The 27,805-nt window shown below is 40.4% G+C and overlaps 1 protein-coding gene across 12 annotated transcripts in view; it reads right to left on the bottom strand.

Moving 5' to 3' along the window:
• Positions 1-27,805, bottom strand: part of USP28 (ubiquitin specific peptidase 28) — a 56,489-nt gene that overhangs the window by 5,510 nt on the left and 23,174 nt on the right. For 5 of the 12 annotated variants that reach the window (XM_082342356.1, XM_082342360.1, XM_082342361.1 and 2 more), the window contains 17 exons: positions 22,984-23,070; positions 22,128-22,265; positions 21,113-21,186; positions 19,493-19,572; positions 18,082-18,230; positions 16,202-16,329; positions 13,511-13,606; positions 10,316-10,495; positions 8,072-8,289; positions 7,039-7,109; positions 5,411-5,639; positions 3,352-3,546; positions 2,619-2,758; positions 2,272-2,457; positions 1,166-1,261; positions 293-471; positions 112-190 (listed from right to left, as the gene is read on the bottom strand). In XM_082342356.1, coding sequence (XP_082198482.1) covers positions 112-190; positions 293-471; positions 1,166-1,261; positions 2,272-2,457; positions 2,619-2,758; positions 3,352-3,546; positions 5,411-5,639; positions 7,039-7,109; positions 8,072-8,289; positions 10,316-10,495; positions 13,511-13,606; positions 16,202-16,329; positions 18,082-18,230; positions 19,493-19,572; positions 21,113-21,186; positions 22,128-22,265; positions 22,984-23,070 — 2,325 coding nt within the window. Of the gene's footprint in view, positions 1-111; positions 191-292; positions 472-1,165; positions 1,262-2,271; positions 2,458-2,618; positions 2,759-3,351; positions 3,547-5,410; positions 5,640-7,038; positions 7,110-8,071; positions 8,290-10,315; positions 10,496-13,510; positions 13,607-16,201; positions 16,330-17,738; positions 18,036-18,081; positions 18,231-19,492; positions 19,573-21,112; positions 21,187-22,127; positions 22,266-22,983; positions 23,071-27,805 lie in introns of those variants that run through there. The other 7 variants (XM_082342357.1, XM_082342358.1, XM_082342352.1 and 4 more) reach the window with 7 other exon arrangements.

Genomic DNA, 27,805 nt, shown 5'->3' on the forward strand with positions numbered 1-27,805 from the left:
TCACCCAGCTTTTTTTGGGGGGTGGGCGGCGGGTGGTCAGTCTGTGATAATATAAAATTGTTGGTTTGGCCTTAATGTGTTTGCTTTGTAGATGTAAAGAGAAGATCTCACCTTGTACTCCTCCATATTCATGTCATCTGGACCAATCTCCTTCAATTTCGCTTGAGCCACCTTCATAATACTGATTGACCTGTGAACAAAGTTCAGAAAGCAATGAAAGCTCCCCCTTCAGAGGAGTTAGGCAAGCCAGACCCAGAAGGAAGGGTGGTTCACCGAAGTAGCCCCTCCTCACCTTTCATCATAGCTAAGATTTTTGTCTGCAAATTGTTCCAGAAGGGTCCGCTCTACTACCCTTTTAGGCGCTTCATTCTGGAAGAAGTAGACAAGCACATGCTGAAGTCGAGGATCACTGTGAGAGGTGGGGGTCTCCTTGGCGAGCTGATAGAGCCTGGAGTACTCTTCATGGAATGCCTGTTGAAGACAGAACAGGTGGTTAGAAAAGCGCACCCTGTGACCTTCTACACATAGAAACTGACACCTAAGCGCTACAGAGGTTTTCATCAGTCTAAGAAGACTTCTGAGAAGTTCTTCTTACTGAGACATGACAGAGGCAACTATGGAATCTGAAAGTTTCTTTCATTTCATAAGGATAAAACTCCTCTGGCACCAAAGATATACTGTACTCACAAGAAACTCATCTTCCTCATCAAGTTCTCAGAAAAACAAATATTTAGTTTTAATTGTTTCAGGCATATCCTTGAGTACCAAGGACCTGAAATTTAAAAATCCACATGAATGCAATTTCTTCAAGTACCTTAAATTTTATTCAAGTACCTTAAAAAGCATGGCCTTCATTCTTATATTACGGCCCCCAAATTACAAAGGTAAGGTCCCATTCACAGCTTGATGAACAGACGGCTCCTAAGAACAGCAACAAGCCCTCCAGGCCAGGTGTAACACAGAACACCAAAGCCGTGTCCGTGCCAAGAGAGGAGAAGCCATCAGTGCTGTGAGGTGGCTGGGTCGTTAGTCGGGGCAGGAAAGGAAGTTCTATGTTTTACTTCGATGAAAACCTTTTAGTCCCATGTTTTAGCATCTAAGGAAATTACTGCCCCGTGTTATGATACCTGTGGTAAAAGGACGAGAATTCAAAAAACAGAGATACCTTAATAAGCCCTGCTTCAGACCCATCTCGGTCAAAGGTCTGACGGGCTTTAGCTATGGCCAGGATGACCCCTTGCATGGCAGGGCTCAGCATCACCTACCGCAGGAGGGCACAAAACAGAGAGAAAAAGGAGAGGAGAAAGGTTCAAAAGAAGACTGTATGAGAGAAAGGTGAACAGACGGCTGCAGGGAAGCTTGGCGGCACGCTCCGTGGCCGGAACCCACGGCGAGGCAAGGCTCACACACCGCGTCCTACACACATTCACAGCCCTGGCCCTCTGCACGATGTCAAGACTCTGCCCGAGACAAGCTATTCCTACATATCCTCTCTGATTTAGCCAATGAATAAAGATGTACGTCTAAAAATACCTGCGACGTGGCACTGCTACAGAATCGAGTTAAATTACAGCTCTCAGAGGGGAAGTGTCTGAGGCGAGAGCTCCAACTGAGTTCTATAATTTGGGTGTATATCCTAAATACACCAGTATTTTAGAGTTTTACTAGGATGAAGAGCACATTTTAAACAGTCTGGAAACTAGGGGATACACAAATAACACTTTACAAAGTGAAACTCTTACAATGATTAAAAAAATAACCCCACAGGAAAACACAGAAACCTGAGGAGGCAGGATGCCTGACAGTTAGTGTGTGGTGACAACTGTACAGGCGGCAGACAATGAACAACCTGGGATCCTACAGCTTCGCCCTAAAGCTTCAGAATTAACAACACCTTCAAGTCACATCTGTTTTTTTTTGCTCACTAGACAACTGAAAACTTTATATTTGGAGGAGACACAATGGACTAATATTACCAAAGACAAAGACTCCTAAAGGCAATTTCTTTGCTCGTAATACCAAACAAAAAAACTAAATTCTGCCTTTCTGAGCCATCTGGACTCTGCAGCGGCCCTCATAAGGACAGGTCTGGGTAGATATATACTGGCAGCAGTGTACAGTGGTAACTGAGGTCGGCCCTCTTGCCCATCATTCGCATCAATGAGAAAATAGGAACTATACTGCCAAACACCTGACACAACTATATTCAGCCACGCGAGAAGGAAACACAAGACTGACAACAGACAGCTAAACCCTGACTCATCTCTGTACCTCCTCATCATATCCATCTGCACCAGATCTAACCAGAACCCTTCCCACACCGGGAACCCCGACTTCAGAGGCCTCAGCATTAGGCTGGGCAGCAGACGCTGCGTCACGAGCCTGCGCGGGCTGCTCGGGTTGCTCTGCAAGGTCTGTTTCCGGGGACACGGGCTTCTGGGGTTCAGCTTCCTCAAGCTGTGGCAGCAGAGTGGCGAGAAAGAGTAAGAAAAAAACAGAAGAAATAAAGAGGGATTGGTTAAATGCAGCAGGCACAGGATAATAGAAATGCGAGAAACTGTGGCCGTCATTGCCAAGAGCCCACCCCTCTCGCACTCGGGCGTCTAAGCCATTCTCACCTCGCTCAACGCTGCTTCCACGCCACTCTTCTCGTAGGCGCGCGCCGTGTTTGCAATAGCCTGGGCGGTCTGCTCCTTCACGATCACGGCATGCTCGGAGGACAGGCAGCGAGCCCCGTGGGAAGAGGCGACCGAAGATTCTGATAGAGAACCGCACAAAGGAATTAGCATCTGATGAGAAGTCACCTCCAGAACACTCTGTAAAAGGCAAGCAGGACTGATACAAAGTTTCATGTGCAAACTTTCTAACAAACCTTTTTAAAAAAACCTATGCAAATTTCCCCTAGAAACTAGTGACTAAAAGAAATGGCTACTTTAGCAAGAAGCCACTGATGACGCTATAAAGTTTAATGTGCTCCTGATGCTGTCATATTTCTTTATGCCAAGAAGCCTTCCTACAAACAACCATCTGTTAGGAAGATCACCTTTGGAGAATAGTTTTCATAAAATCAACCTATCCATCCTACGTAGTTTCTCCTGCAACCTGGGAAATAAGCAAAAAACTAAACAGAGTGAAAGTACAGGTAGCTAGTCTTTCTGCTCTTACTTCCGCTCAGCAGAAATGACAGTCTAGAGCCACAGGCTAGGCCGTCAGGTTGTGTAACACCAACTCTATCTGAACTCCAGTGTGCAGACCGCGGCACGGCTCACTCAGATCAAGTGCACGGGACTGGCTACTGGAGTGCAGCGTGAATCCCACCAGATCACCGGCATAGACGCCCTTCTCAGGTACCTTGTGATGGAGAGAAATCCTGTGATGCTGAGCTGGTGGAAGACTCCATTTGGGGGATTTTGCAAGACTGCTCTTCTTCCCACTCCTCTACTTCCTGCTCAAACCTCCAGTTATCTTCCTGAATGTAATGCTTAAGTTCAACAGAGAGGGCTTCCACTTCTCCTGACATCTGATCTAATTCACTCGGGGCCGCCTCTGAGGAAGAACAAAGACAGAGTTTAAACGAAGTTCCACCAAGCAAAAGGTCTCAAGGAACCCAAAGGTCCTTTCTAGAAAGAAAGAAAATAAGACACTTTGTCTTTTTTTCTTACTCCTAATGAAAAATACATACACACGTACATAATCCATCTGAAGTACTGACAATATCAGGCCAACAGTCACAGCACCCCAGTAACAGTGCCTGGCATATTAGTAGGTAGGCACATTGAATATTTGTTAAACGAATCAATCGACGATAATGACTAAGGATTTGGAGTAGAGGCCAATCAGTGACAAAGTAGCAAGAACAAACCAAACACTTCTTGGAAATTGAGAAAATCATTAGATCCAATGGATACTTCAAGGTAGACAGTTTTATCTGTGTAACCAATGCTCCTATTACTGATAAGAATATCCATCTCAAGACGGTTAGAGATGAATGCCAAGACATTTATACCCCCTTAAGTTTCACACAATCAAATGCTATAAGAAAGGAAACTGATACAAAGTTTAGATGGTCAATAATACCTGGTTCATTAAAGGCTATGATGAAAAATGGCAAGGATATCAAGGACATATTAAATCTCATTTCTAACCCTGTGACCAAAACAAAACATAAAAACCTACAGCAGAATAGAACATCCACGTACTGGTTGCTATTAACTAGTCTTTTCACTAAGCAAATGACAGTTTCCAATTTTTGTCTGTTTCTGTAATATAAAAATGAGCCGTACGTGTAACAACAAGGCTCCTATATACCACCAACAGCCAGCACAATTATTTGTACAGTAACTCCCACAAGCAGCTGTTCCTGCTTTCACACTGCAAACATGCAATTATGAAGATCGGTTACCGTTAAGTGATCATTCTCTCCATCCCTTATCCCTCAAGCACACACTAACAAGTCAGAAAGATCATTTGCTGCCCGGACAAAGTGCCTTATGTGTTTTCTTACTTATGCAACACAGTGAAGTTTGAACACTAAAAGAAGACGCCTTCCATGATCTCAGATGTGAAAGGAAGAAAGAAAGAGAGAGTAATATAAATGGAAAACAGCACAGAACCTGGAATCAGAATATTTACTGGCTATAAGACTCCAGACAAGTGCAGAACCTCAGCTGGAAAATGTGGGTGATAAGAATTCCTGCCCTGCCTACCTCCCTTTTAGAGTTATAAGTTATTAGAGAAATAAAGTTTGAAAGCGTGCAGTAAGGAGTAAAGTACCAACATAAATGATAATTATGATTGCTCTTAGCATTAGCAGTAGTATTATGAGAAGTATGAAATTGTTCAAGCAAATCCACTTGTAACATCTAGCTATTCTCCAAAGGGTGTAAAAATATGTGTGCAAGAATGTCCCCAAAAGAGAAAAAAAACTAGAGGCAACTTAAAAGTCTATCAATGGGAGGCTGGTTTAATAGATTATATACATATTCCATGCAATGGAATTATTATGCAGTTGTTAAAAAGAATAAGTTGGCTCTATTTATAAAAATATAGAGATCACTAAGAAAAACAATTAATGACAAAGAGGCAGAACAGAATGGAAAAATATCCCCTTTGGGGGGAAAAATGGGGTGTGGGAGAGATATTGATAAATAAAATCTAGCCTCTGCATAGAACATTTCTTGAAGACTACATAGGAAACCTAAGAATGGATACTCGTTGGGCTCAAGGACGGAAGTAGGAAAGCAAATCTATTTTTCCTTTTTAGTCTCCTTTATACTATTTGTATTTTTTAAATACATTATTACTTTATAATAAATCTGAGTTAAAATTTTTATTTTAAACTACAAGATTGTTCCCTTCCCTGAGCAGTACAGATTTCCCCCACCCCTGGCTTCTGTTAAGGTGTTTTTACCTGTACTGAAGTGGGGTAGCTTGTCGTTAATGTACATCAGGCAGTAAGCACTAACATTTCTCAGGCCCCCATAGGAATCTCTTTCAAGTTCTTCCCAGGAAGACTCGGTAACGGAGATGTCGTTGTACTTGAGCCAGACTTGTCGGGGCTGATTATAGATATAGGCCCAGTAGTGTCCTGCATTTGCTTGTCCTTCATGAACAAGAACCGCATGCAAACGATAAGGCACCTGCAAATCGCAAAGCAATTCCTGTATCAGGTTAAGCAAAATAATCGGACAAGACTTAGGTTACTACAATTCAAAAGTACACCCAACTATCAGACATCAGAAAACTGCCTGTTTATACATGTGTTTGATGTTAGGTTCACATCAAAACATCTTGTTGATTCAAGATGAACTAACAAAAACACAGCCTTGGAATCTCCTAATTATGTTTTGGTTCCTGAATCTTTAAAATCGGACAATTGAACTAGATGACCTCGTTGAGGCCTCTTTCAACTCTAAACTCCTATGGTTATAGATCTAAAACGAAAGATAACTGAGACCTATTTATCCCCCCAGTTCCAAACTCAGTTTATCTAAAAACAGAATCACCACGACTACTCATGTTGAGAAGATGTTTACCACACTTGGTACCTACAACAAGTTTAGCAGCTATCTTGTTCTATGCCTATTTTATTTGTTAACAAAATCTAAGTTAGCATATGAGTCAGTCTCATGGTCTCTATATTTCTTCTTGCAAGTAATCATCTACTTATCTGGGGGTGAAGACCCTTTTAACGACATACTTGTTTGTTTCAACATGTGAAAAGCCTTTTTTCCCCCCAATATGGGGAAAATAGAGCAATGCTTAAGTGTCAAGTAAGAACTGGTGAAAGAAAGGAAAGTCAGCCATCGAATCAAAGTAAACTTACATTTAATCAGTACCTTGACATGTTTTTACTGGTGGTGAAATTTTTTAAATAACAGAAAAGAGAAAATGGGGAACAGCCAAGATTTACATGATGCATTCCTGCCGTGCAACACAACTGTGCCTCCATGCGACCCTAGAAACAGAGCTCTCCTCCCACGGCCTATCGTTCACACAGAAGCCAGTGGAGGGCAGGCCCCTAACTGGAGATTCTTTCCCCTCTATGCCCAGAATGTTACTCTAAACAAAAACATATGTAGAAACTAAAATTTCTGCCCTGCCTACCTCCCTTTTGGAATTACTAGAGATATAAAGCTTGAAAGCACACTGCTAAACAAAGGATCACGAAGGATCATGGAACTTTGGGAAGGATGGGGAACCAGTCCCTGGTCAGGTTTCCCCCACTGCACTACTTAAATGACCATTTTATGAGAAATTTTTATTAATATTTAACGACGAACCTTTCAAATACATGAAAAAAATACCACGTGGCAGAATCAAAACAAATAAATTTTAGGTTCTGTTGGTGACAGAAGATACATTGCTTTTTTTTAGCCTAAAATATAGAATAATAGCTATTTCTTTCCTAAAGTTATTTTTATATCTCAGGGAAGTTTCCATTCAGTTTCAAAGAAAACCATCAACTTTTTTTTTTGTATCTACCATTAGCACCATTAGAACATGCCTTGACTACCTTCCCATCAATTTTCATTCTACCTGACGGAGGAGAGGATCACAGTACATCTGCTCAATAGTCTGGGTAGTGCTTGCAATACAGTTCTTTAAATCTGTTAAAAAAAAGAATACTTAGTTAAAATGATTTCATTACACGTCACCCAGGCAGCTTTAGCTCTGCAAAGAGTACTGCTTCTCCGTACCTGGGGTTCTGACCAGTTCAACTTCACTCTATGAACCACGAAGAAGGACGTAGTTTTAAAGTAGGTGGAGCTTTAGGTTACAAAGGCTTTTAGTTTAATATAACTACATTAAGATTTTTAAAAAATCACCTCTTATAATTCACACCAGAATTCCTTAGAGAGAAAACAGTTTCTAGAAAAAGACCTTAATGGGGCACTTGGGTGTAAAATATATGTCCCAGAGACAGGACCTGAAAGGAGAAGGCAGAACAAAAGGCAGGGCCAGATTTCTATGAATAAGAACCTGGGAGGAATCTAGGTTTGTATTATTTCTTTATTTACTGCTCCCTAGATAAAAGGAGAAAGAAGGGGAGGAGGGAAAGTCTGAGCAACAAGACAACGAGGCCAAAGGATTTTCGGAACAGAATGCTGAATAATACGATTTTACATTGCGTGCATTACTCAAATATTCTTTGCTTCATTACCCTTCAATAAAGCATACTTCATGTAGAAAAGACTTTAAAAGTGGTAATTCAGGAAAACAAAATTCTAAGTTTGGGTCAACTGAAGCCAGAGTTCAGATAAACTATGGGAAAAGAAAATCAGCAGATGCAGAAAATTCTCAGCCAAAGGTAAGTGTCATGAGTGTCCAAGCTACCCAGGATTTCCCAGAAATTTTGAGGAGGGAATCCAGGGGGGATCTTTTCATGACTGTAAAACAGAAGTGTGTGACCCAATCTCGCAGGGAACAAAAAGCACCAAAGAGGTCACAATCCCCAAAACTCAACAGTATACATGGCAATGGCAGGACATGTACCCAAGGTAGCTAACTTCCACATATTCAAACAAACAGAAAAGGCAAAGAGTAACTGGGAAGTATTGAAAGAGCCAACCTTGTATATCTTGTTCAATCTCGCTCCTCCACCTCTGAAGGCAGGTCTTAACAAAGTTTATCTCCTCATCTGTGACCGTTCGAGGTGCTGGGTGTGAGGGCATTTCCATGGAAGATCGGGAAGGTGTAAGTGGCTGATTCGCCATCTTAGACTTGTGTAGAGAATCTTCAGAAGAAAAGGTACTTTCAGCATCTTGAGACGTGCTCTCTTTACTTGTACTGAAGGAAGATAAAAAACATGCTCAGATGATGATTTCCAAAATATGCCTTGGCCTAAATTAATGCGCTTTCTAAAGCAAGCTGCTACGTGGAGAAGTACAGCTATAACTTAGCGAGTGTTTACTCTGCAGAGTTACTGAGCCAAACCTTTCCTTTACACGCATCATCTCATTTAACACAACTTGCTCATGGGGCAGGTACTATGACCATCCTTATTTTACCAACTACAAACCTAAGGTTTAGAGAAATAAAGCAACTTATCCAAGTTCACCCAGCTAGTAAATGACAGAGAGGGATTTACACCCAGATCCGCCTGGGTTTAAGAGTCTATATGCCTCCTGCTCTCTAACCACTTGCCTCTTCATGAAGAAAGGATGAGAAGGAACATGGAAAAGAGAAGATTGGGACTGGAATAATCAAGGAATCAACTATAGTGTTTCCAAGATGCAACTGAGTAAAGTGAGATGGATAGACAGATCCAGGAACAAAACACACAGAAGAAAAATAGTATCAGCTCAACATCCAACTCACAGAAACACAAATAGGTGGCCCCCTGGGAGAGTACAGGGTGCAGGACTTAAAGGCAGACAATCTCAGCTCTACCACGCCTTAGCCAAATACCAAGGAAAAGTTAGTAGCCTCAGGCAAGTAATCTAATACCTCAGCTATAAAATGTGGGATGTTAACTTCTTTACATCTTGTTGTAAACCAAGAATAAAGTATGTAAAGTAAATGTTAATTTATCTACTAATTAACTAATGCCAAACAAACTGCACATAGACAAACCAGCAGGAATATAAACTAATCCTGTAACTGTACTTAGGTTTCTGTTTCACACCAAAACTGAAGAATATAAACTTCCTACCTCTGACTTAAAAGAAACCCTCTCTCCCTTTCCCACCTGCCTTTCTCCCATACACAGAGTAATGGAGAAAACCTCTTTTCCCGAAGGACCCATACATATGGAAAAATAAGCCCAATATAAGCAAAAGAGCAGACATCTCAATCTCAGAAAAGATTACACACACACACAGAGCACTTTAAAATCTAATATAGGCAGTACTATTTTATGTTATTAAACAGATTAAACCACTTTTAAAAAATTAAAACCATTTATATTTTACAAAGGACATAAAAACATTCTACAAAAATCCAAAGAAATACTCATAGGTAGAGTATAAAAGTAAAAGAACCCCCCCCACCCGTTGCCTCATGGCATCCCCTAGAGATAATCACGCCTACCATTTGGTATGTTCTATCCAGATATGCACTTCTGCACACACATGAATGAATGAATATTAATACGTGTGTGTGCGGCGGGGGGAGCTGGAAGGATGATTGTTTTGTTTTGTTTTTTTAACATCAGAGTCTAACCTTTTCTATAGGTTCTAGTGTTTTTGTTAGCCAGGACACACACATATCAAATCTGATCCGCGCTGGCCCCAGTGGCTCCTCCAGGCCACAGAGGGTGCTGTACACGGCTGAGCTGCAAGAGAATCAAGGGCTCATGTGACGTGGCCTCCCTGTCTCTTTACTGCATAAACCCCTCTAGGCTGTCCTCTTCAATTTCTAGCCAGTTCTTTTCCATATCTTAATTTTCTATTTGTGAGTAAGTTTCCCTTCCCTTGATGTTTACTTAGTCATGCACACTTCTTCAGCAAACGAGAAAATGAGATGTTGTAAAAGATCAGGGGGCTGAGGTTTCCTCTGAGGAAGGCCTTTTGTGGCACCTAGCTTATAGCAAGCTCAAAGCAAGGTGGGCCTGCTGGAGAATGAACACTATTCCAAACAGTTCAAAACGCCTCTGAAATAATCCCAACTATCCTGTGGGCAAGATGAAGGCACCGGTGGGAATTACGAAAAATTCACCCAAGTGACAGTTGGCGAAATCCTTCCCTTTAAGACAAAGAGCTCACGGCCTTTGAGCTCTTACGGGGTGAGTGTTAATCAGGTGGAAAGATGGTGCACAGTTCAAATTAAACCAATAAACCCATTAGATACTATTTTTAAAACTTGTTTGCATTACCTTTCCTTGGATATCAGGGCAGAAGCCGGGCAGTGCGCAGAGGAAAGTGGTAACGTCATGCGTGCATCACTTTGAGATGCAGAGTTTTCTGAGGCAGGTTTTGTACTAGCAAACTCAATAACATATTTCAACATGTCCGGGAGTGGGAACCGAGCCGGGCCCGAGCCGTACTTCACATACCTAGGAGGCAGAGACAATGGTACTCTACTGAAAAGGCTGCCTTGTATTTTCAGGCTCGCTGACAAAAGATCTGTTATTTTCTGAAGAGTCAACGGAAAGGCTTATTCCTAAATGCCATACAATATTTAATACGTTAATCTATAGAGCAAAAAGTTCTCTAACTACAAAAGTGAAAACTGACAATAACCTAAATTTTTACACCTGGCAAAAAGCATTTAAAATGGGCTCCTAGTCAAAGTCATGCCAGTGATGCTTCCTCTTGATTCATATCACATTTAGGCTCTTGTCATAAAAGTAAATTCTGTTTCTTAAAGCAAAAGAGATATATTATCATTACTCAAATCTGAAAATAATGCTGGTGAACTAGTACCCAAGGGTTTCTTCTCTGCTGCCCTTTAGATTAAGTGCTCTGCAATTAGGAAAAATGAGAGAGAAATCTGGAAATGGGAAGCAGGTATTAACAAAGGTCAGAGATAAGAAAACGCAAATCTTTCTTCTGTCGAGTCCTACGTACCCTATTATTCACATACTCATTCAACAGCACAGGCCAGGAATAAATTATTGAAGATTTCTTTGGGATTAGTAAATAATAAATGTCTTCAATATATAACCAAAACAACTAATTAATTATTTTAATAATACCCAATGTTCTGCCATTAGTAGCACATGCTACACTCAGTAAAGAGATTTACTTCAGTGAATTCTACAGTTCACTGCAGAAGACAGTCTAAATGGTACATAATTAACCTGACTCATTGGTACAGGTAAACTATAATCCTGGGATTCCATTTATAAAAGGATAGAGTCATTTCACATTTCTCTTCTCTAAAGAAAGTGAAAAAAGAAACAGGCATAAAACTAGGAAGAAGGAAAATTGTCTGTTTCTATATCAAAAAGGACATTATGAAACAAAAAAAATATAATGCGACTCAAATTCAACGTTAGAGGGTATGCAGCAAAGACACTTCAGATACTCTAATTGAAAGGAGAAATAGAATGATTTCTCCTGTGGATCTGCCTGCCACAGAGAGTTACAGCTTTCACTGAAAAGGATATTAAATATGTAAAACTAGAAGAACTTTGAAGAACTGTTCTATTCCTTACATCTATTTCCTTGGCTTAATTTCAGCTATCAGCTTACCTAAACTCAGCTGGTCTTTCAAGATCTACTTTCTCCGTGAAGTCTCCCCTCCATATGCCGTGCCCCCAAATGCCAAAGGAACATCTTCCCTCTCTGAACTCCTACAGTACATGAACTAAACCTCTTGTCTATCCCATAGACATGGTTAACATGTCTTCTTAAGCTTTCAGTGTTTGTTGAAAGAAGTTATTAATACAGCACTGGCTTGGACCAAAGGAAACATCTTCTTACTGGCACTGCAGCATTGATAATCTATCATAAGATTTTAAGTCATTCTTTTACATCTGTAACTCTTCTCAGGTTTGCTGTATTTTAACGTGATACTTATACAAAATTTCAGGAAAAAATTTTCTCTAAGAAACTTATCTTCAATTTTATGACAATCATTTTTCTGTTCTTCTATTGAATTCCTTTAGACCAACTACTTCATACAATGCAGCACTTGTATTAATTTAGTAGAATCAGAGCAAAAGTAGTTTCAAAAAAGATGTCTACACTGTACACAAGAAATCTTATTTTTAATATTAGAGTACCTTATAGAAGAAATGGTGAACATTTTTATTTTTTTAAATAATAAAAGTAATGCATGCACCTGGTAAGAAAACAAATACAAAAAAGTGTAAAACAAACCACAAAAGCCATCCATCCCCATCTCACTTCTACCACCTAATGGTATCCACTAACAGTGTCTTGTATAGATTCCCAGGATTATGTCACACACAGACAAGCAATTTTTAAAAAAATTACCCAAGTAAAATTATCTGAAATTTTAGAAGTCACTTTATTTTAAAAAGAAAGTAGTATCATACTATAGAAAATGCTCCTGTACACTATTTTAAAATCTAAATAAGCCAGAACGCCTTGCTGGTTACTGGCAAATTGAGTATTTTTGAGCTATAATGCATCACGTATATCTGGTTGTATAAAAACAGAACTTTCCAATCGTACAAAGTATCACTAAAACCTTAAAAGTAAAATATTGCCACAGGTATAAAGTCCCATAAGTCACTTCCAGGAGTATGTGAGGAATCAATCCCCAGCTTAAGTCTATATTTAGATAACTAGGTGATGGATCATAATACCTCTTGGATAAGTTCTTCCTAAGTGAGAGAGACGGAGCTGGGGAGGGGCACCTATAGGTACAGGGTCTTTCTCGGGCTGGTATGGAAGGTTCTGCCCGTCAGGGAAATTACTGAGCTAATAATGAAGTGGGTAGAGGTGGGGTGGTAGCAGCAAAAATGCTAAGTAGATAAAGGGGGAAAAGCCACTGACAGTGTACTTATGATTTCCTTCCTGCACATTAGATCAATGGGCTCTCTTCTACTAGAGAGAAATGACACTGACTCCTCCTTAGGAAGTCACGTGGTGATTCCACAGAAACAGTCCTTGCAGAACAGATGAACAAAAAGGGAAAGATCCCTCCACAGGAGAAAGGACTTGGTATGTGTCACAAATACAAGCCTTCAGTTTGAGTCAGCACCACTCTAGAGAGAACACCATTGTTTTACCTTCCCCAGGCACCTCAAAACTGCTTTCCCAAGACAAAGGGATTAGAATTTTGTGGCAGTTACCTCTCTTGTGTTTGTGAAAAAGATGGCAAGGAGAGCAGAAAAAGTAAAGAGCTGTGAAATCAGAACTTGGGTGCTCTTCAGTACAGTGCCAATTGTGTGACTTGGGTCACTAAGGTTCCCTGGGACTACTATTGCACACCTTAAAGACAGTTTCACACTTAGAAACACATTTTTCTTATCTATTTTATAAAATAACACTAGTTAATACTTAAACTCTCACTTTTTAGATAAAAGCAAATTTTCCGTTTTTAATATCCTACTCTATCTTTCACATTTCTAAGTACAAAGGTGCCTATGACTTACCTTTCCAGTTTTTGCTGCAGAACTTTTATTTCCTCTTTCAACTTTCGAATACACTCTCTCTTACTTCGAACAAGCTCTTTGCTCCTGTACATGTACCTAAGCAAATAATAATCCCACAAACACAATTTGTATTTAAAAACATTAATGACACAAAGTTTCAGCAAACTTGGGATACAAGGAAACTGCCTTAATCAGACAAAGGATATCTATGAAAACACAGAGCTAACATCATATTTAATGGTGACAGACTGAAAGCTTTCCCCTAGTATCAGGAACAATCCAAGAATGCCCACTCTTGCCTCTTCTATTCAATGTTTTACTGGAGGCATAGCCAGTGCAGTAAGGTAAAAAAAAAAGAAGTAAAAGTCATACAGATAGAAAAGGAAGAAGTAAAGCTGCTTTTAGCTGCAGATAACATGATCATCTACATAGGAAATCTCAAGGAATCTACAAAAATGCATCAGAACTAATAAGTGAATTTATTAGTAAGGTCAAAAGATGCAAAGTCAATTTAAAAAGAAAGAGGAAAAAAATCTACTGCATTTCTGTATACTTGTTAAGAACAAACGAAAAGTAAAGTTTTTAAAAAAGCCTTATAATAACATCAAAAGCAATAATTATTTAGGGATAAACAATCAGATATGTTCAAGAACTGTACACAAAAAATTATAAATCACTGTTCAGAGAAATTAGCAAAGACTCAAGTAAATGGAGCTATACCATATTCATAGATTGAAGGACTAAAAATTGTTAAGATGTCAATTTCCCCAAGTTGATCTACAGGTTCAACACAGTCCCAATCAAAATCCTAATAGCTATTAGGGGTTTTGACAAGCTGCTTCTAATATTTAGATAGAAATGGATCAGAATAGCCCAAACAATTTTTTAAAAAGAATAGCAAAGTGGGAGGTTTACACTATCTGATGTCAAGATTTACAATAAAATCACAGTAGTCAAGACAATGCAGCACTGGCATAAGATTATACAATAGACAGAATAAAAACCTCCAGAAAAAGGCCCACAAATTTAAGTTCAACTAATTTTTGAAAAAAGTACCAAGGTAATTCAATGGGGGAAAAGAGAGTCTTTTCAGCAAATGATGCTGGAATAATTGGACATCCGCATGCCGCCTCACCCACCCTGCAAAAAAAATCCCCTTACCTCATACCATATATGAAAATAAACTCTAAATGGGTCATAGACATAAATATGAGTTAAAATTACAAAATTTCTAGAAAAATATCGAAGAAAACCTTTGTGACCTTGGGTTGGCAGATTTCTTAATTAGAACACAAAAAACACAAACTATAAAAGGGCACTTGATATATTAGACTTCATCAAAACCAAAAACCCCTACGCTTCTAAAAACACCAGTAAAGAAATGGAAGTGACAAGTAGAGTTAGAAAATATTTGGATTTGTATCTAAAATATATAAAGAACCCTTACAACTCAGTATGAACACAACCAACCAAATTAAAAAGTGGACAAAAGATATGAACAGACACTTCACCTAAGAAAATATACAAATGACCATTAATTAAGCACATGAAAATATGGTCAACATTGTTAGGTATCAGGGAACTATAAATCGAAAGAAAAATAAAATACTCCTGCAAACCCAAGAGAATGGCTAAAATTTAAAAGACCGATAATTCCAAGTATTGGTGAGGATTTGGAGCAAATGTAGCTCTCATACACTGCTGACAGGAACGCAAAACTGTATAGCCACTTTAGAAAACAGTTTTGAAATTTCTTATAAAGTTAAAAATATACTTTTCATACAACAGCAATCTCACTCCCAGGTATTTTACCCAGAAGCACTAAAAACCACACCAAGACTTTTATGTGAAAGTTCACAGCAGCTTTATTCATAATAGCCTAAAACTGGATACATCTGAAATGTCCATCAACTAGTTGATGGAAAAAATATTGTGGTACCTCCATACAATGTAATACTACTCAATAATATTAAGAAAGAAATCACTGATATATGCAACAACATGGATGAATTCCAAATACATTATTCTAAGTGAAAGATGACGGCCACAAGAGGGCTCATACTGAATATTAATGTCCCTAATTATGACATTCCAAAAATGACAGAAGTACAGGGCCAGAAAACAAGTGGTTGCCTGAAGGTGGAGGGAAGGGACTGACTGCAAAGGGGCACGAGGGAACCTTCCGGGTGATGGAAATGTTCTATTATCTATATCACCTTCCGGGTCATGGTGGTATTACTTGGCTGTATACATTCGTTGAAATTCATCAGCTGTACACCTAAGAATGGTAACATTTCTTTGTATGTAAACTATATGTCAATAAAACAGACTTTAAGAAGATTAAAATTCTATAATGTAAGTCTGTCTAGGATTTTTTTTTTTTTCAGGAATACAAATAATATTAAGTGAGAAAGAAATACACAGCAGCTACTCCAGATACTGTTCACCAGACAGCAGGGCTTTCACCTAAAGCCTAGCTACTCAAATTGTGGTCCAGAGATCAGAAGCATCAAATAGCATTGCCCTGAGAGCTTCTAAGAAATGCCAACTCTTAGGTCGCAACCTAGATCCACTGAATCCAAATATGTATATTATCAGGAGCTCCAGGTGAGTCCTATGTACAATACACTTAGTATATGCTCACTTCTACTGCTACAACACATTAAGAAGACAATCAACCACAGAACTCACCTGTCCATATAAATGATCTGAGGAAATTCCAGCTTATTGTGAATTTTCTCTGGCTGACCAAGGGACTGATTGAACTCAAATCTTGAGAGTTCAAAGGTCAACACTGGAGGTAGTTTTGTAAACCAACGCTATGTCAGGAGTAGAAATGTGGGAGAGAAAAGTTAATTTTAGGAAATAGTAATAGCCAGATTTAAACTATCCCTCATCAGACTTTCTTCCTTTGGTAATCAAACTCATACTAGAGTTCTTTTTTTTTTTTTTTAATTCCAAACAGTAAAATGACCACTTAGAATCATGCCTTCTTAGAGAATATGGTTAAACACTTCTCAAGACTCCAAATTTACAAGCCAGTGAACAACATTTTAACTCAACTATCATCTTCAGAAATGACGACCCTTAAATACGTGAACTTCACCAAGAACCTACACATCATTCACTGCATCATCAGTATTCAAGAGGTTTAAAACCTGCAGAAAATGGCTAGCCTAACCAAAGAATTAGAAATTGTCCAGAAAGATTAATATGTGTACATATACTATATACTATTTATTTACAGTCTATTAACCATAATTTGAATCCCCTTTATTTCTAAAAAGGAAACTTGAAATAGCTTCATGATTATGAGTTCTGAAGTTTCTGAGAAAATCTCTGAGTTCCAAGAATTTACAGATCTCACAAAAGACTTAGTCAAATCAACCTATAATGTTGCCTTGAGTTTCAAGAACAGAAAGCACTGAATTATAAAGAAGATCTCAACTGTCACTGATCGTAGATGAGGAAGAAGCTAAACCAGGAAAGGCGTTTCTGTTCAATTCACCTGTATGCCAGAGGTCTGTATGAACAGCTTTAAAATGTTCCCTTTACCAAAGGTGCAAATAGCTATATTCCCTCCACATACCCTTGTCAGCATGAGGTGAATCCAGACAGCCTGCCTGACCACCTCAGAGCTATACCTAAATAGGCACAATTTTCTTTCTTTTTTTTAATAGAGAGGTCCCATTCTTGAATAGAGGTCTCCAGAGGTCTAAGTCGCTAATGAACAGTCCTTGCCTTTTGTAAGAGCAAGCATCAGCTCTGCACAGATGGCACAGATGACATGCCTCCCAATCAGGAATTAATACTTTCCTTGGAAAGCTAGGGAGGCAGTAGCTCTCTCCCAGTTCCAACACTGCTCTACAGCTAATGCACTTTTGACAAGGCTCATGTCAAGCTCCCTATTTAATTCAAGAAAGATTTTCTTTCTCTTATAAGTAATTACTGAGTTGGACTCATATGAGGCACAATTCTGTTCAAAATGTATGATGAAAGGAGAATAATCCAAGCTGTGTGGTGTCGGCAATTATGCTACAATGTAACTAATTCTTAACGGGAACTTGGAGATATTAATTACCCTTGCTTGCCCTGTAATTCCCCCTTTCTTTCCAACCCACAAAAATAAATAAATGAATCTTACATTTAAAAAATTTTAAAGCAAAGGCAGAATTTACAACTGAGAAAAGTAAACACTGTAAGACGGAAAATATTCTAAATGGCATACCATAGGAGTTAATCCCTGTACTTTTACCCTCCGAAAATATGGAGGCAGTGGTTCTCCCTACTCAGGTACAGGTAGGCTTCAACAGAAAGAGAGAAACTTGATCATACTTAAAACGTCAGAAGCAGCATACAACCTTTATACGATTAACTCAAATTCAAACAAGAATTTATTCATCAAACACTAAGACTCACTAACTCCTATCAACTCATGAGAGACTTCAGACTAGTTCAAGTCCTGTTAGTGTAAAGTTATTTAATATGTGATGTGAAAACAGTCTGCCCAAAAGCTCAGTCCTATTTAACTGGCTTTGTCTTGGCAAAGCAAATAAAAATATCCAACTCACCTCTTGTCCGTATTTCACTGAATGATCGGAAGGAAGCAGCTCAATGTCACCCTCCACCATGGCCCCTTCCAAACATTCGTCTAAGTTGCGATAACCATTTACCTGAAGGGGATACTGGCCGAAGGTCTCATTGTTACAAAAGGGCTTCCCTAGGCAAAGAAACAGATTGCTTTTTTAAAGACATCACTAGTGCTATCGAAAGCTTTTTTCCTGGCACCACAGAGACACTATCTTCTTAATTCAGCAACTTGCTGAGAACTGGTTAGAAGTATACTTAGCCGGGATGGCTACCTCTAACGAACCAGCGGATCCAGGCATAGATCATTAACAACTGCTAACATCACAAAAAGAAAGACAACCAACTATGCCTCCTGATCAAAGACGGTCCCACCACCTGTGAATTAGTCTTGACTAATTAAAAAGCCTTACCTGAATCTGGTCAAACTCTAGATCCAACTATCAAGTTACAAAAAGAGGAGCAAAGAGGAACATGTTAAACTGTATCACAGATATGCAAGCAGCAAAATTTTAGACTGTAGAGAACATAAGAGAACAAACAACCTAATTTCTTAAAAAATATATTTCAAGGAAGAAAGAATGGAGGGAAGGGACAGTCTGTAGATTTTGAAAAGAATTTAAAAGACCAATGATAAATGAACCACATTTGCATCCTGATTAAAACAAACTGTAAAAAAGTATACATATGGGGAAGTGTATTTATTTTTACATATGTAAAATTATATATTTATATACACATGAAATTGTAAAACAAATTGGGCGTTTGAACACTTGACTAGTTATATGATATCAAGAAATGCTGTTTTTTGGGAGTGACAGTGGATTAGATATTTTTTTTTGGCCACATGGCATGGCATGTGGAATCTTAGTTCCCTGACCAGGGATTGAACTGATGCCCCCTGCAGTGGAAGCACAGAGTCTTAACCCCTGGACCACCAGGGAAGTCCCTGGATTAGATTGTTTTACAAAGGCTATCAGAGGGGTAAAAGAAGACAGGTGTTAGATGGAGAATGATTGGCCATGTGTCCAACATGCAGCTTAGATAAGCCCCTAGAGTAGACACACTTTTGGCAGCCTGGCTCAATGAAACCTTGAGATTAGATAAAACAACAGAGAAAACTGATTAACATCAGTGTGTGTCTGACATTAATACCAGATTTAGGCTGTGCAAATATTACACAATTCAATATAGCAACTCTGAGACGAACACTGCGCCCATTTTACAGATGAAGAGACTGAGGATCCAGGATCTCATGTAATTTGTCCACGATCACACACATACTAAGAGGCAAAACAAGTATTCAGACCTGCATTTGTCTGACTCTCAAGCCATTTCACAGTAATACAGATGTGGTCAGAAGTCTAGAATTAACATTTAGAGCAGAGAATTTACCTTCATGAATCCCTTCAGTGAGGAAAGTACCGTAGAATAGCTGCACCATTGGATTTTCAGATTTGTTCCTGGGATTGCTGCTTTTAAAACAAGGAAACAATTCTGTATCATTTGGATCAGATAAGCAATACATTAAGCCAAACCACCATTCAAAAGCAAAAATAATACATTTGCATCAACCCTCAAAGATCTAAGTATGCTCTAAAATAAGTAACGGATTAGTTCAGTTCAAAAACTCATTGAATAGCCAGGACATGGAAGCAACCTAAGTGTCCATTGACAGATGAATGGATAAAGAAGATGCGGCACATATATACAATGGAATATTACTCAGCCATAAAAAGAAACGAAATTGAGTTATTTGTAGTGAGGTGGATGGACCTAGAGTCTGTCATACAGAGTGAAGCAAGTCAGAAAGAGAAAAACAAATACCGTATGGTAACACATTATATATGGAATCTAAAGAAAAAAATAAAATGGTTATGAAGAACCTAGGGGCAGGACAGGAATAAAGATGCAGATGTAGAGAATGGACTTGAGGACACGGGGAGGGGGAAGGGTAAGCTGGGACGAAGTGACAGAGTGGCATGGACTTATATATACTACCAAAATAGATAGCTAGCGGGAAGCAGCCGCATAGCACAGGGAGATCAGCTCGGTGCTTTGTGACCACCTAGAAGGGTGGGATAGGGAAGGTGGGAGGGAGACGCAAGAGGGAGGAGATATGGGGATATATGTATATGTATAGCTGATTCACTTTGTTGTACAGCAGAAACTAACACACCATTGTAAAGCAATTATACTACAATAAAGATGTTAAAGAAAATTAAAATTAAAAAAACAAAAAAACCCCTCATTAAACAAGTGTATGCCCAGCACTGTACCAAATTCTGGAGACACAAAGGCAATACAGGCATGATCCCTGGACTTACAGAACTGAAAGTCTAATAGGGGAGTCATACATGCAAATACATGTGTGTGTGTACATTCAATATATACATCTATATCCAGTGACAGAAATATATAAGGTATAGAAGTCATATAAAAGTAAGAATGAACCCTCTTGTGCAGTTTTCCAAATGAATATGAAAATGTTTTCCTGGTGGCACAATAGAGATGGAATGAAAACAGCTTATTTCTATAAGCCTATCTTAAATTAACTATGTAAGATGTTATTTGGAAAGCTGTTTTATGAGTTTTAAAAAAAAACTTAGGAAGCAAGTATCTCTGCATCTGTATTTGGCAAGGGCTATTTATAGTCTTTGCTTTGAATTTTACTTCTGTCAGTGACTGAAATAATTCAATGTATTCATATTATACCTCCATTCTCACATCAAGGATTGATTTGTATCTTTCAATACTTTTACAGCACAGGTGATGACTTTTAAAAAGTTAATAGTTATGACCCTTTTAGAAAAAAAGTTACAGGTTAATATGATTATCTACAGGGGGAAAACCAAAGGCAAGGGGGATAAACAATGACAAATATGAGTGGTTACCCCACAGGGTTTGGTAAAAATCAGCAATTTCTACTTGAGAAGAGTAATTTCCCCGCAAGTCATAATTCTCACTGGCCCGCTGTGAGTAGGAAGGATGTACAAACAAATCCTCAACACTCACTTAACATTAACAGCTAGCTGGAATGCGTCCTCTAGCCAATCCAGGAGCTTGTGCGTGAATTCACTCACATCTTGCTGTAACAGACGCACAAATTGCATAAGAGTTAGACCCAACAGTATACTTAGGGAAATGAAAATTTGCCCTTATCCCACCAATGATTAAGATTCTATTACTACAAAGGATTTCTTTTTCAGGTCCAAATATCGTGAAGATACAAGGAATATTGGAACCCAGCTGCTGCAGACAACACACAAGACCCACTGGGCGATTTCTGACTAGGAGGAAATGGGAACACTACCCCTTCCAGCCACATCTATTTGTAACAAACAAAATCTTCCAGTTTGGCCTTTAAAAAAAGGTCCAAAGAACAGACTGAAGTCCTCTAGAACAATATGAGATCTGAATGGAGAAAGGACACCTTTATGAAATGTTTTGAGAATTTTGTAGAACTGCAGGACCTTTAGACAAATAGAGAAAAAAAGTAATTTTATGAAGAAGAAGCTGCTCTAATAGTGATAGCTTTGATCTGAATAGGAGGTAGGGAAAGGAACGTACTAGAGTCTAGAAGAGAAAGACTGCTCAGAAAAGCTACTGAACTCAGGTTTAGATCGTTTTAAAAATAGGATTTCTATGTGGGCCATTCCAAGACAAAGGTGCAGACAAAGGATAGACTTTCCTTTTCTCGGTGACCCTCTGCCATGATTTACCGAGATATTTTCCAATCTCCTCCTTTCTACTTCAACAGCCCCTGGAAAATTCTATTCTTTCTACTATTTTTTCTTCTTTCCTTTAAAAGAGCCAGCCTCCCCCACACAACATGTACATGCACACACGTTTTTTTTTTACTTGTTCCTTAGGCATTACAAAGGGCAAAAGCAGGCACCCGGCGTCCTGCATAGTCATGTTCATAGCTCATGACACAGCTGAAACAAGGCAACATCACAGTAGTAGTAACAAGGCATCACTGCAAACTCCAGAGTCGAGGGAAAGAACGAGGACTACGGGCTTCCTGTACCTGCTGCTCCTCAGGCGATCGGAATGCTCCCTTTAAGAGGTCCAGGGCTGCTGAAGGGTCTACAAACTTGCGATTTGATCCCATCATCAGAGCAAACAAATACTGAAGCTCCTGCATAAACACGATATTTCTCTTTTCCTGCAGGGAAGATAGTGATGTGTACTCTTATAACCTCATATTTGGAAAATGTGAACACATAAAGAAAAAAGTCGTCAACAATCTCTCCCTAATTTATATTTACAAAGTTCTAGGTTGGAATCAGGTCTCAAACTGTTACAGGTACTCTGATAAAGTCTGTGTAGGGGACTGCCCTAAACTCAAGAATATCCATGTAGAAGCCAGAGAGAGAATAATGTCAGAGAGCAAAAGTGTTTATTTTCTAAAACCGCTGCCATCCCTCCTTTTGGGAAAGGCATCACCAAGGGAAATCCTGGGAAGGGTTGGTTAGATCTCGGCAGGAGGCTATATCCTTTGGCAAGAATGGACTAAAGACTCTTCTAAGAAGGCCCAGGCCTCCCGGCATCAGGTCATCTACTCTGCACCCCTCAGCGCAAGCGACTAAAGGAGCCTGAAGAAGGTGCAAACAGAACAGGGATTTCTAAACCTCCCACCCAGAGGCAGAAAAGCTGAGGCCATCAGGGTGACCTGCCACTTTCTTAGAACTGTTTTCCTAATTTTATTCCTGCTTAACTTTACATTATTCCTTGTCACAAAGAAAGAAAAAGAGCCATTTGGAAATGAAAACAAATGTTGTACAAGCCAAAGAGCATCACAGTAACCAGCTTTAACCAAAATTAAAAGGCCTTTGGGAAGAATGGGACTAAACAACAGTGAAGATTCCTTGACACCAATTTACCGTGTGACTCGGACAATTTTCAAGTACGTTCTGTGGTAGGCTATAGCTGAGGACAAGTCTTCGGAATTCAGGCAATTGAAACAGAGACTGAAATAAAGAAATGGATTAATAGCCTTTCTTTCAAAATAACTGCAGCAAAAAAATATTTTTTACCTTAAAAGTATGTACAACTGTCAACCTAGTAATTCTACTTCTACTATGTCTAAGGAAATAATAATGGCTACGCATAAAAATTTCACCGAAAGAATGTTAATCCTTTTTAGGAAAAAACCAGAAAAAACCTAGTGGCTAGCAGGAAAAGATTAAATAAACTATAGTACATCTGTATAGCAGATTATTATATAGTCATTAAAATAATACTGTAGAAACAATGTTTTCATAAAAGGACAACTACACAGTAAAAATGAATGATCAAGAGCTACATGTATCAACATAGAGGTATCTCAGAAACATTCTGTGTGAGAAAAAGGTGTAGAAAGATAGAGTATTATATTGTTCATAAGAAGTTTAATCACATAAAACAACATGGTACACTGTTTAGGGTTACATACACCTGTGGTTGTATCTGTGGTGAAGGGGGTGGTATGACGGGCGATGGGTACAATGGGGACTTAACAGTACAGGGATTTGAGACATTTCTTTCTAAAGCTGGTGGTGAGTACAGCGGTGTTTACTATTCGCCACTCTTTGTCTTAAATACCGTATTTTAAGAAATTTTAACAGATATCTCCTGGCTGGCAGAATTAGGGAAAGGAATTCCTTTTTACTGTTTGTAAATCATACATTTTTCCAACTATGAATATCTTTTGAAAGTTAATGTTTTAAAAAATCTCTTGTATGAACATAACTCCTCATCCCAACATAATGCTCAGATGACAAACCCCTCCAGCCCATAGGCTGGAACTCCTGAAGCAGCATCCTGGGTGGCCTGTAAGCCTCCGACTCCCCTCACTCCACTACAAGCTCTACTGGGATTCAGCCAATAGGAGGAGTGTACACCTGGGCTGGGAACTTAAGTCAGGTTAGGACGTGATACCAAAGTTCTACCTGGAGCCAGGGCTGGGATGCTCCGCTCTACAGACAGCCCAGTCTCTTCTCCTCCCACCTCCCAGGTCTACCTAGCGCATCTCCGTTCCTCCTGGCTTCATCCCTACTCGGCTGACTACCCCATAGCACATTCCATGACTTCTGTTCTACCTTGAGAAAAATGGCTTTATGTTCTCAAGTCCCTTCATCACTCCACCTCCTCACCTTCACCAAAATCTGGCTTTTCCCCAAGACGCTATTATTCTTAAAAACTACAACCGTGTGAGCTAATATTACTCATTTCCCAAAACCAGTATCAACTTCATCCTCCAACAGCTGCTTCTTCTCCTGTAGTCTTGTATCACTAACGACACCCTCCTCCTCCAGGCTTCAGAGTTTAGAACTTCAGAATAATCGTTGACTCCTTTCCCTTCATCAACCATTTACATCCAGGAGGAAGTCCCTTGCACTCCGCCTCTGGGGCGCTGTTTGATTCATAACCACCTCCTCTCTATCAGTCCCTATCACCTGCTCTAATCAGACTCCCATCACTGCTCACCTGGATCACGGCACAGCGCCTCCCAGCCTCTAGAACCTCCTCTGTACCCGCCCACTCTCCACACAGGTCCTTCTAACTATCTTTCTAATGTAACCAAAATAAAGCACCTGATTCACTGAAGACTGTCATACGGTGAGAGCTCTGCCATCCCAAGTCTGCCATCCTTACTAGGTGACTTTGGTCAGTACCCAATCCACAGGACATCCTGTCAGCTCTGCCTTGGGAATAAATCAAGATTCCAACCTCTTCTCTACTTCCAAGGCTACCAGCCTGGTCCAGGGCAGCACGGCCTCTCAGTGATGACTGCAGCGGCCCCCTTCATAGGTCTCTCCACTTTGTATCCACGGCCCTTCCATTCTGCTCTCCTCACAGTGGCCAGAGGGAGCCTTTTAAAACTCGAGTCAGCGTCCATTACTCCTCTGCTCAGAACCCTCATGACTCCCCATCTCACTCAGAGCAAAAGACAAGTTACCTCTCCAACCCCACCTCCAGGGATCCTTGCCTCCGCTCCTAGCATTCCAGCCACTCGGGACTCTGATGTCCTGTGAACACGCCAAGCTCACTCCCACCTTGTGGCCACTGTTTGGTGCTTTCCCTTCTCTGTGGAATGTTCTCCCCCAACAGCTGCCTGGCTCACTCCCTCGCCTGCTGCGTCCCGGGCATTTGCTCCACTCTCATCCCCTCGCGAGGCCTAACCTCACATCGTAGTTTATGTTGGAACCTGCTCCCGTCCCTGCTGCAGCAATTCCAATCTCCCTTACCCTGCTCTCTTTTCTATCACACTGACCAGAGTTTAACATATTATATAAACATCTATGTAGTTAACTAGTTAGTTTTTCAACTATTTATTGATTCCTATTTCAACTATTTATCTTCTATTTATTGTTCCTTGTCTGCCTTGCCTCACAAGAATCTAAATCCCTAAGGGCAAGGCTCTGTCTTGGTTTGGTTCACTCCTATATCTCAAGGGCTTAGAACAGTGCTAGGCACACAGCAGGAGTCCAATTCACATTTTCTGAGGGAACACGGGTACTTCTGTTCAGCCGAGGGACCCCCCAGCTCCCTGAGCATCTTACCTCTCATGACCTATTCCTCCACTCCATCTCTACATACCCAGGATATGTCAATACCTGGAAACACTGCCACTTCTCAGATCACAAATTCAGAAAAACCTCCTCTTGAACCATAACCTGTCTTCTGGCTCATTTGTTCAATGACCCACAGGACACCTGTGCTTTGATGTCATCAGGAACCCAAGCAAACAGACCTCTTTCCTGTCCTCCCTTCCTGTTTTCATTTCTCCCTCCCCAGCTTTGACTCCGTGGTCTCTACCCATCTTTCATTAAATTCTCAAACTGCTCTTTTTTTTTTTTTAAACAATCTCTTAGTTTCTATTTATTTATGTATTTATTTATTTGGTTGCACCAGGTCTTAGTTGCAGCATGCGGCCTCCTTAGTTATGGTATGCGAACTCCTAGTTGTAGCATGCATGTGGGATCTAGTTCCCCAGACCAGGGATTGAACCCGGACCCCCTGCTTTGGGAGCGTGGCATCTTATCCACTGCGCTGCGCCACCAGGGAACTCCCTCAAACCGCTCTTTTGTCCTTTCATCATACCCAGCAAATCCTCCAACTTAAATGAATTTAATTTTCCACTGAAGCGTTTTGGAGCACTGCTAAGAGAAAAAGTCCCGATCAAACAGGACATGTGGATACCACTATACATTTAAGGTCTACAACCTCAAGTAGACCTTCACATTTTCAGAAATCCCACCATTGTATTCTGGCGCCAACTGGTTTCTCGCTGTTTACAACAACAATTTTAAACTTTCACTCCCTTTAAAACCTGATTCTGTCACTCTTCCACTCTGCCTCAAAAAATGGCTGCTTATTTCAGAGGAAAAAACGACTACTAGGAACTATTTCAACTTTAATTTGCAGTCATCATTTCCTCCTTGCCCTCTCCCGTTACCCTCTTGCCCTCTTGCTGTTGGAGGCCAAGCCCTCCCCACACGCCCTGCTCTCTGTCCTGTCCTGCCATGCTCTCTCAGAAGCCTTTCTCAGTCATCCCCTCCATAGGCTGGCTCCTTTCACCAACTCTCACAGGAGGGAAGTGAATCCAGGGAAGGGTCTCGGTCTCAATCTCAATCTCTCCCTCTCTCGCAAAAGGAAAGAACCGACTCGTGTCCCGCATTCCCCAGGACCTTCCTACATCCTATTCTCAGTGCAGAGGCCAGTGGTCCTCTTAAAATGGAAGTAGGATCGCAGCACTTGTCTGCTCCAGACCTTCCAATACTTTCCCACCTCACGTGATTCCTGAACCCTCATCACGACCCCAAGCTCCCCGCGCCACCTCCACCACCTCCCTACACTCACAGCTGTCTGCTCCCCGTCCTCGATCACTCGATCCAGTTCCAGCCTTCTTCCTATTTCTCAGCTCCTGACCTGAGTCTCTGTACTTGCTGTTCCCCGTCTGCAGTGTCCTCTATATAATTATATGAAACATTCTTCACGGAACTACATGGCTCATTCATTCCCTCGCCTAAGTCAGGCCTCTACTCAGATGCCCACCTTAGCAGAAAGGCCATACCTAACCCCCCTAAATAAACAGCACCCCTTCCCTCTCTAGCTGAACCCTTTCTAGCCCCTCTTGCCCTCATTCATTCATCTTTATAGCACTTATCGCCATCTGATATATATTTTGTTTCCCGTCTGTCCCACTCTTTTCCAAGTAAACTCCATGGGAGTGAGGGCTTTGTTTTATCCACTGCTGTTTCCCCGGTGCTAGAACAGTCCAGGCACACGGTAAGCTGAAGGAACCCATGGATTTTATGTGTGGAAACGGAGGGTTCCGTTTCTGCCTAAGCAGCTGGGTCGGTGTCAAGCACTGTGAAGGAGCAGCTTGCAGGGCGGGGTCAAGTGCTGCACCTCAGCCAGGTCAAGTTGAAGAGGCACCACGCTCCCCAGGGGAATCCACCCTCCAGCTTGGCTTTATCACCATCTACGTGCTACTGATTCCCCGAACTATATCTGCAGCCCAGATCTTTTTACTGAGCAACAGATTCACATAGATCGCTGCCTACACGGTATCTCCACGTGGACCCTCAGACTCAGCATGTATAAAACTAACCGAAATCCCCCGTTTAACACTCACGCAAGTTATTCCTTCTCCAGTGTTAAATGGCACCATCGTCCACCTGGTACCTCAAGCTAGAAACCTTGCAGTCTTTCTCAGCC

The sequence above is a fragment of the Balaenoptera borealis genome, assembly GCF_965194805.1.
Source record: "Balaenoptera borealis genome assembly, chromosome: 11".
In the NCBI taxonomy this organism is placed as follows: domain Eukaryota; kingdom Metazoa; phylum Chordata; class Mammalia; order Artiodactyla; family Balaenopteridae; genus Balaenoptera; species Balaenoptera borealis.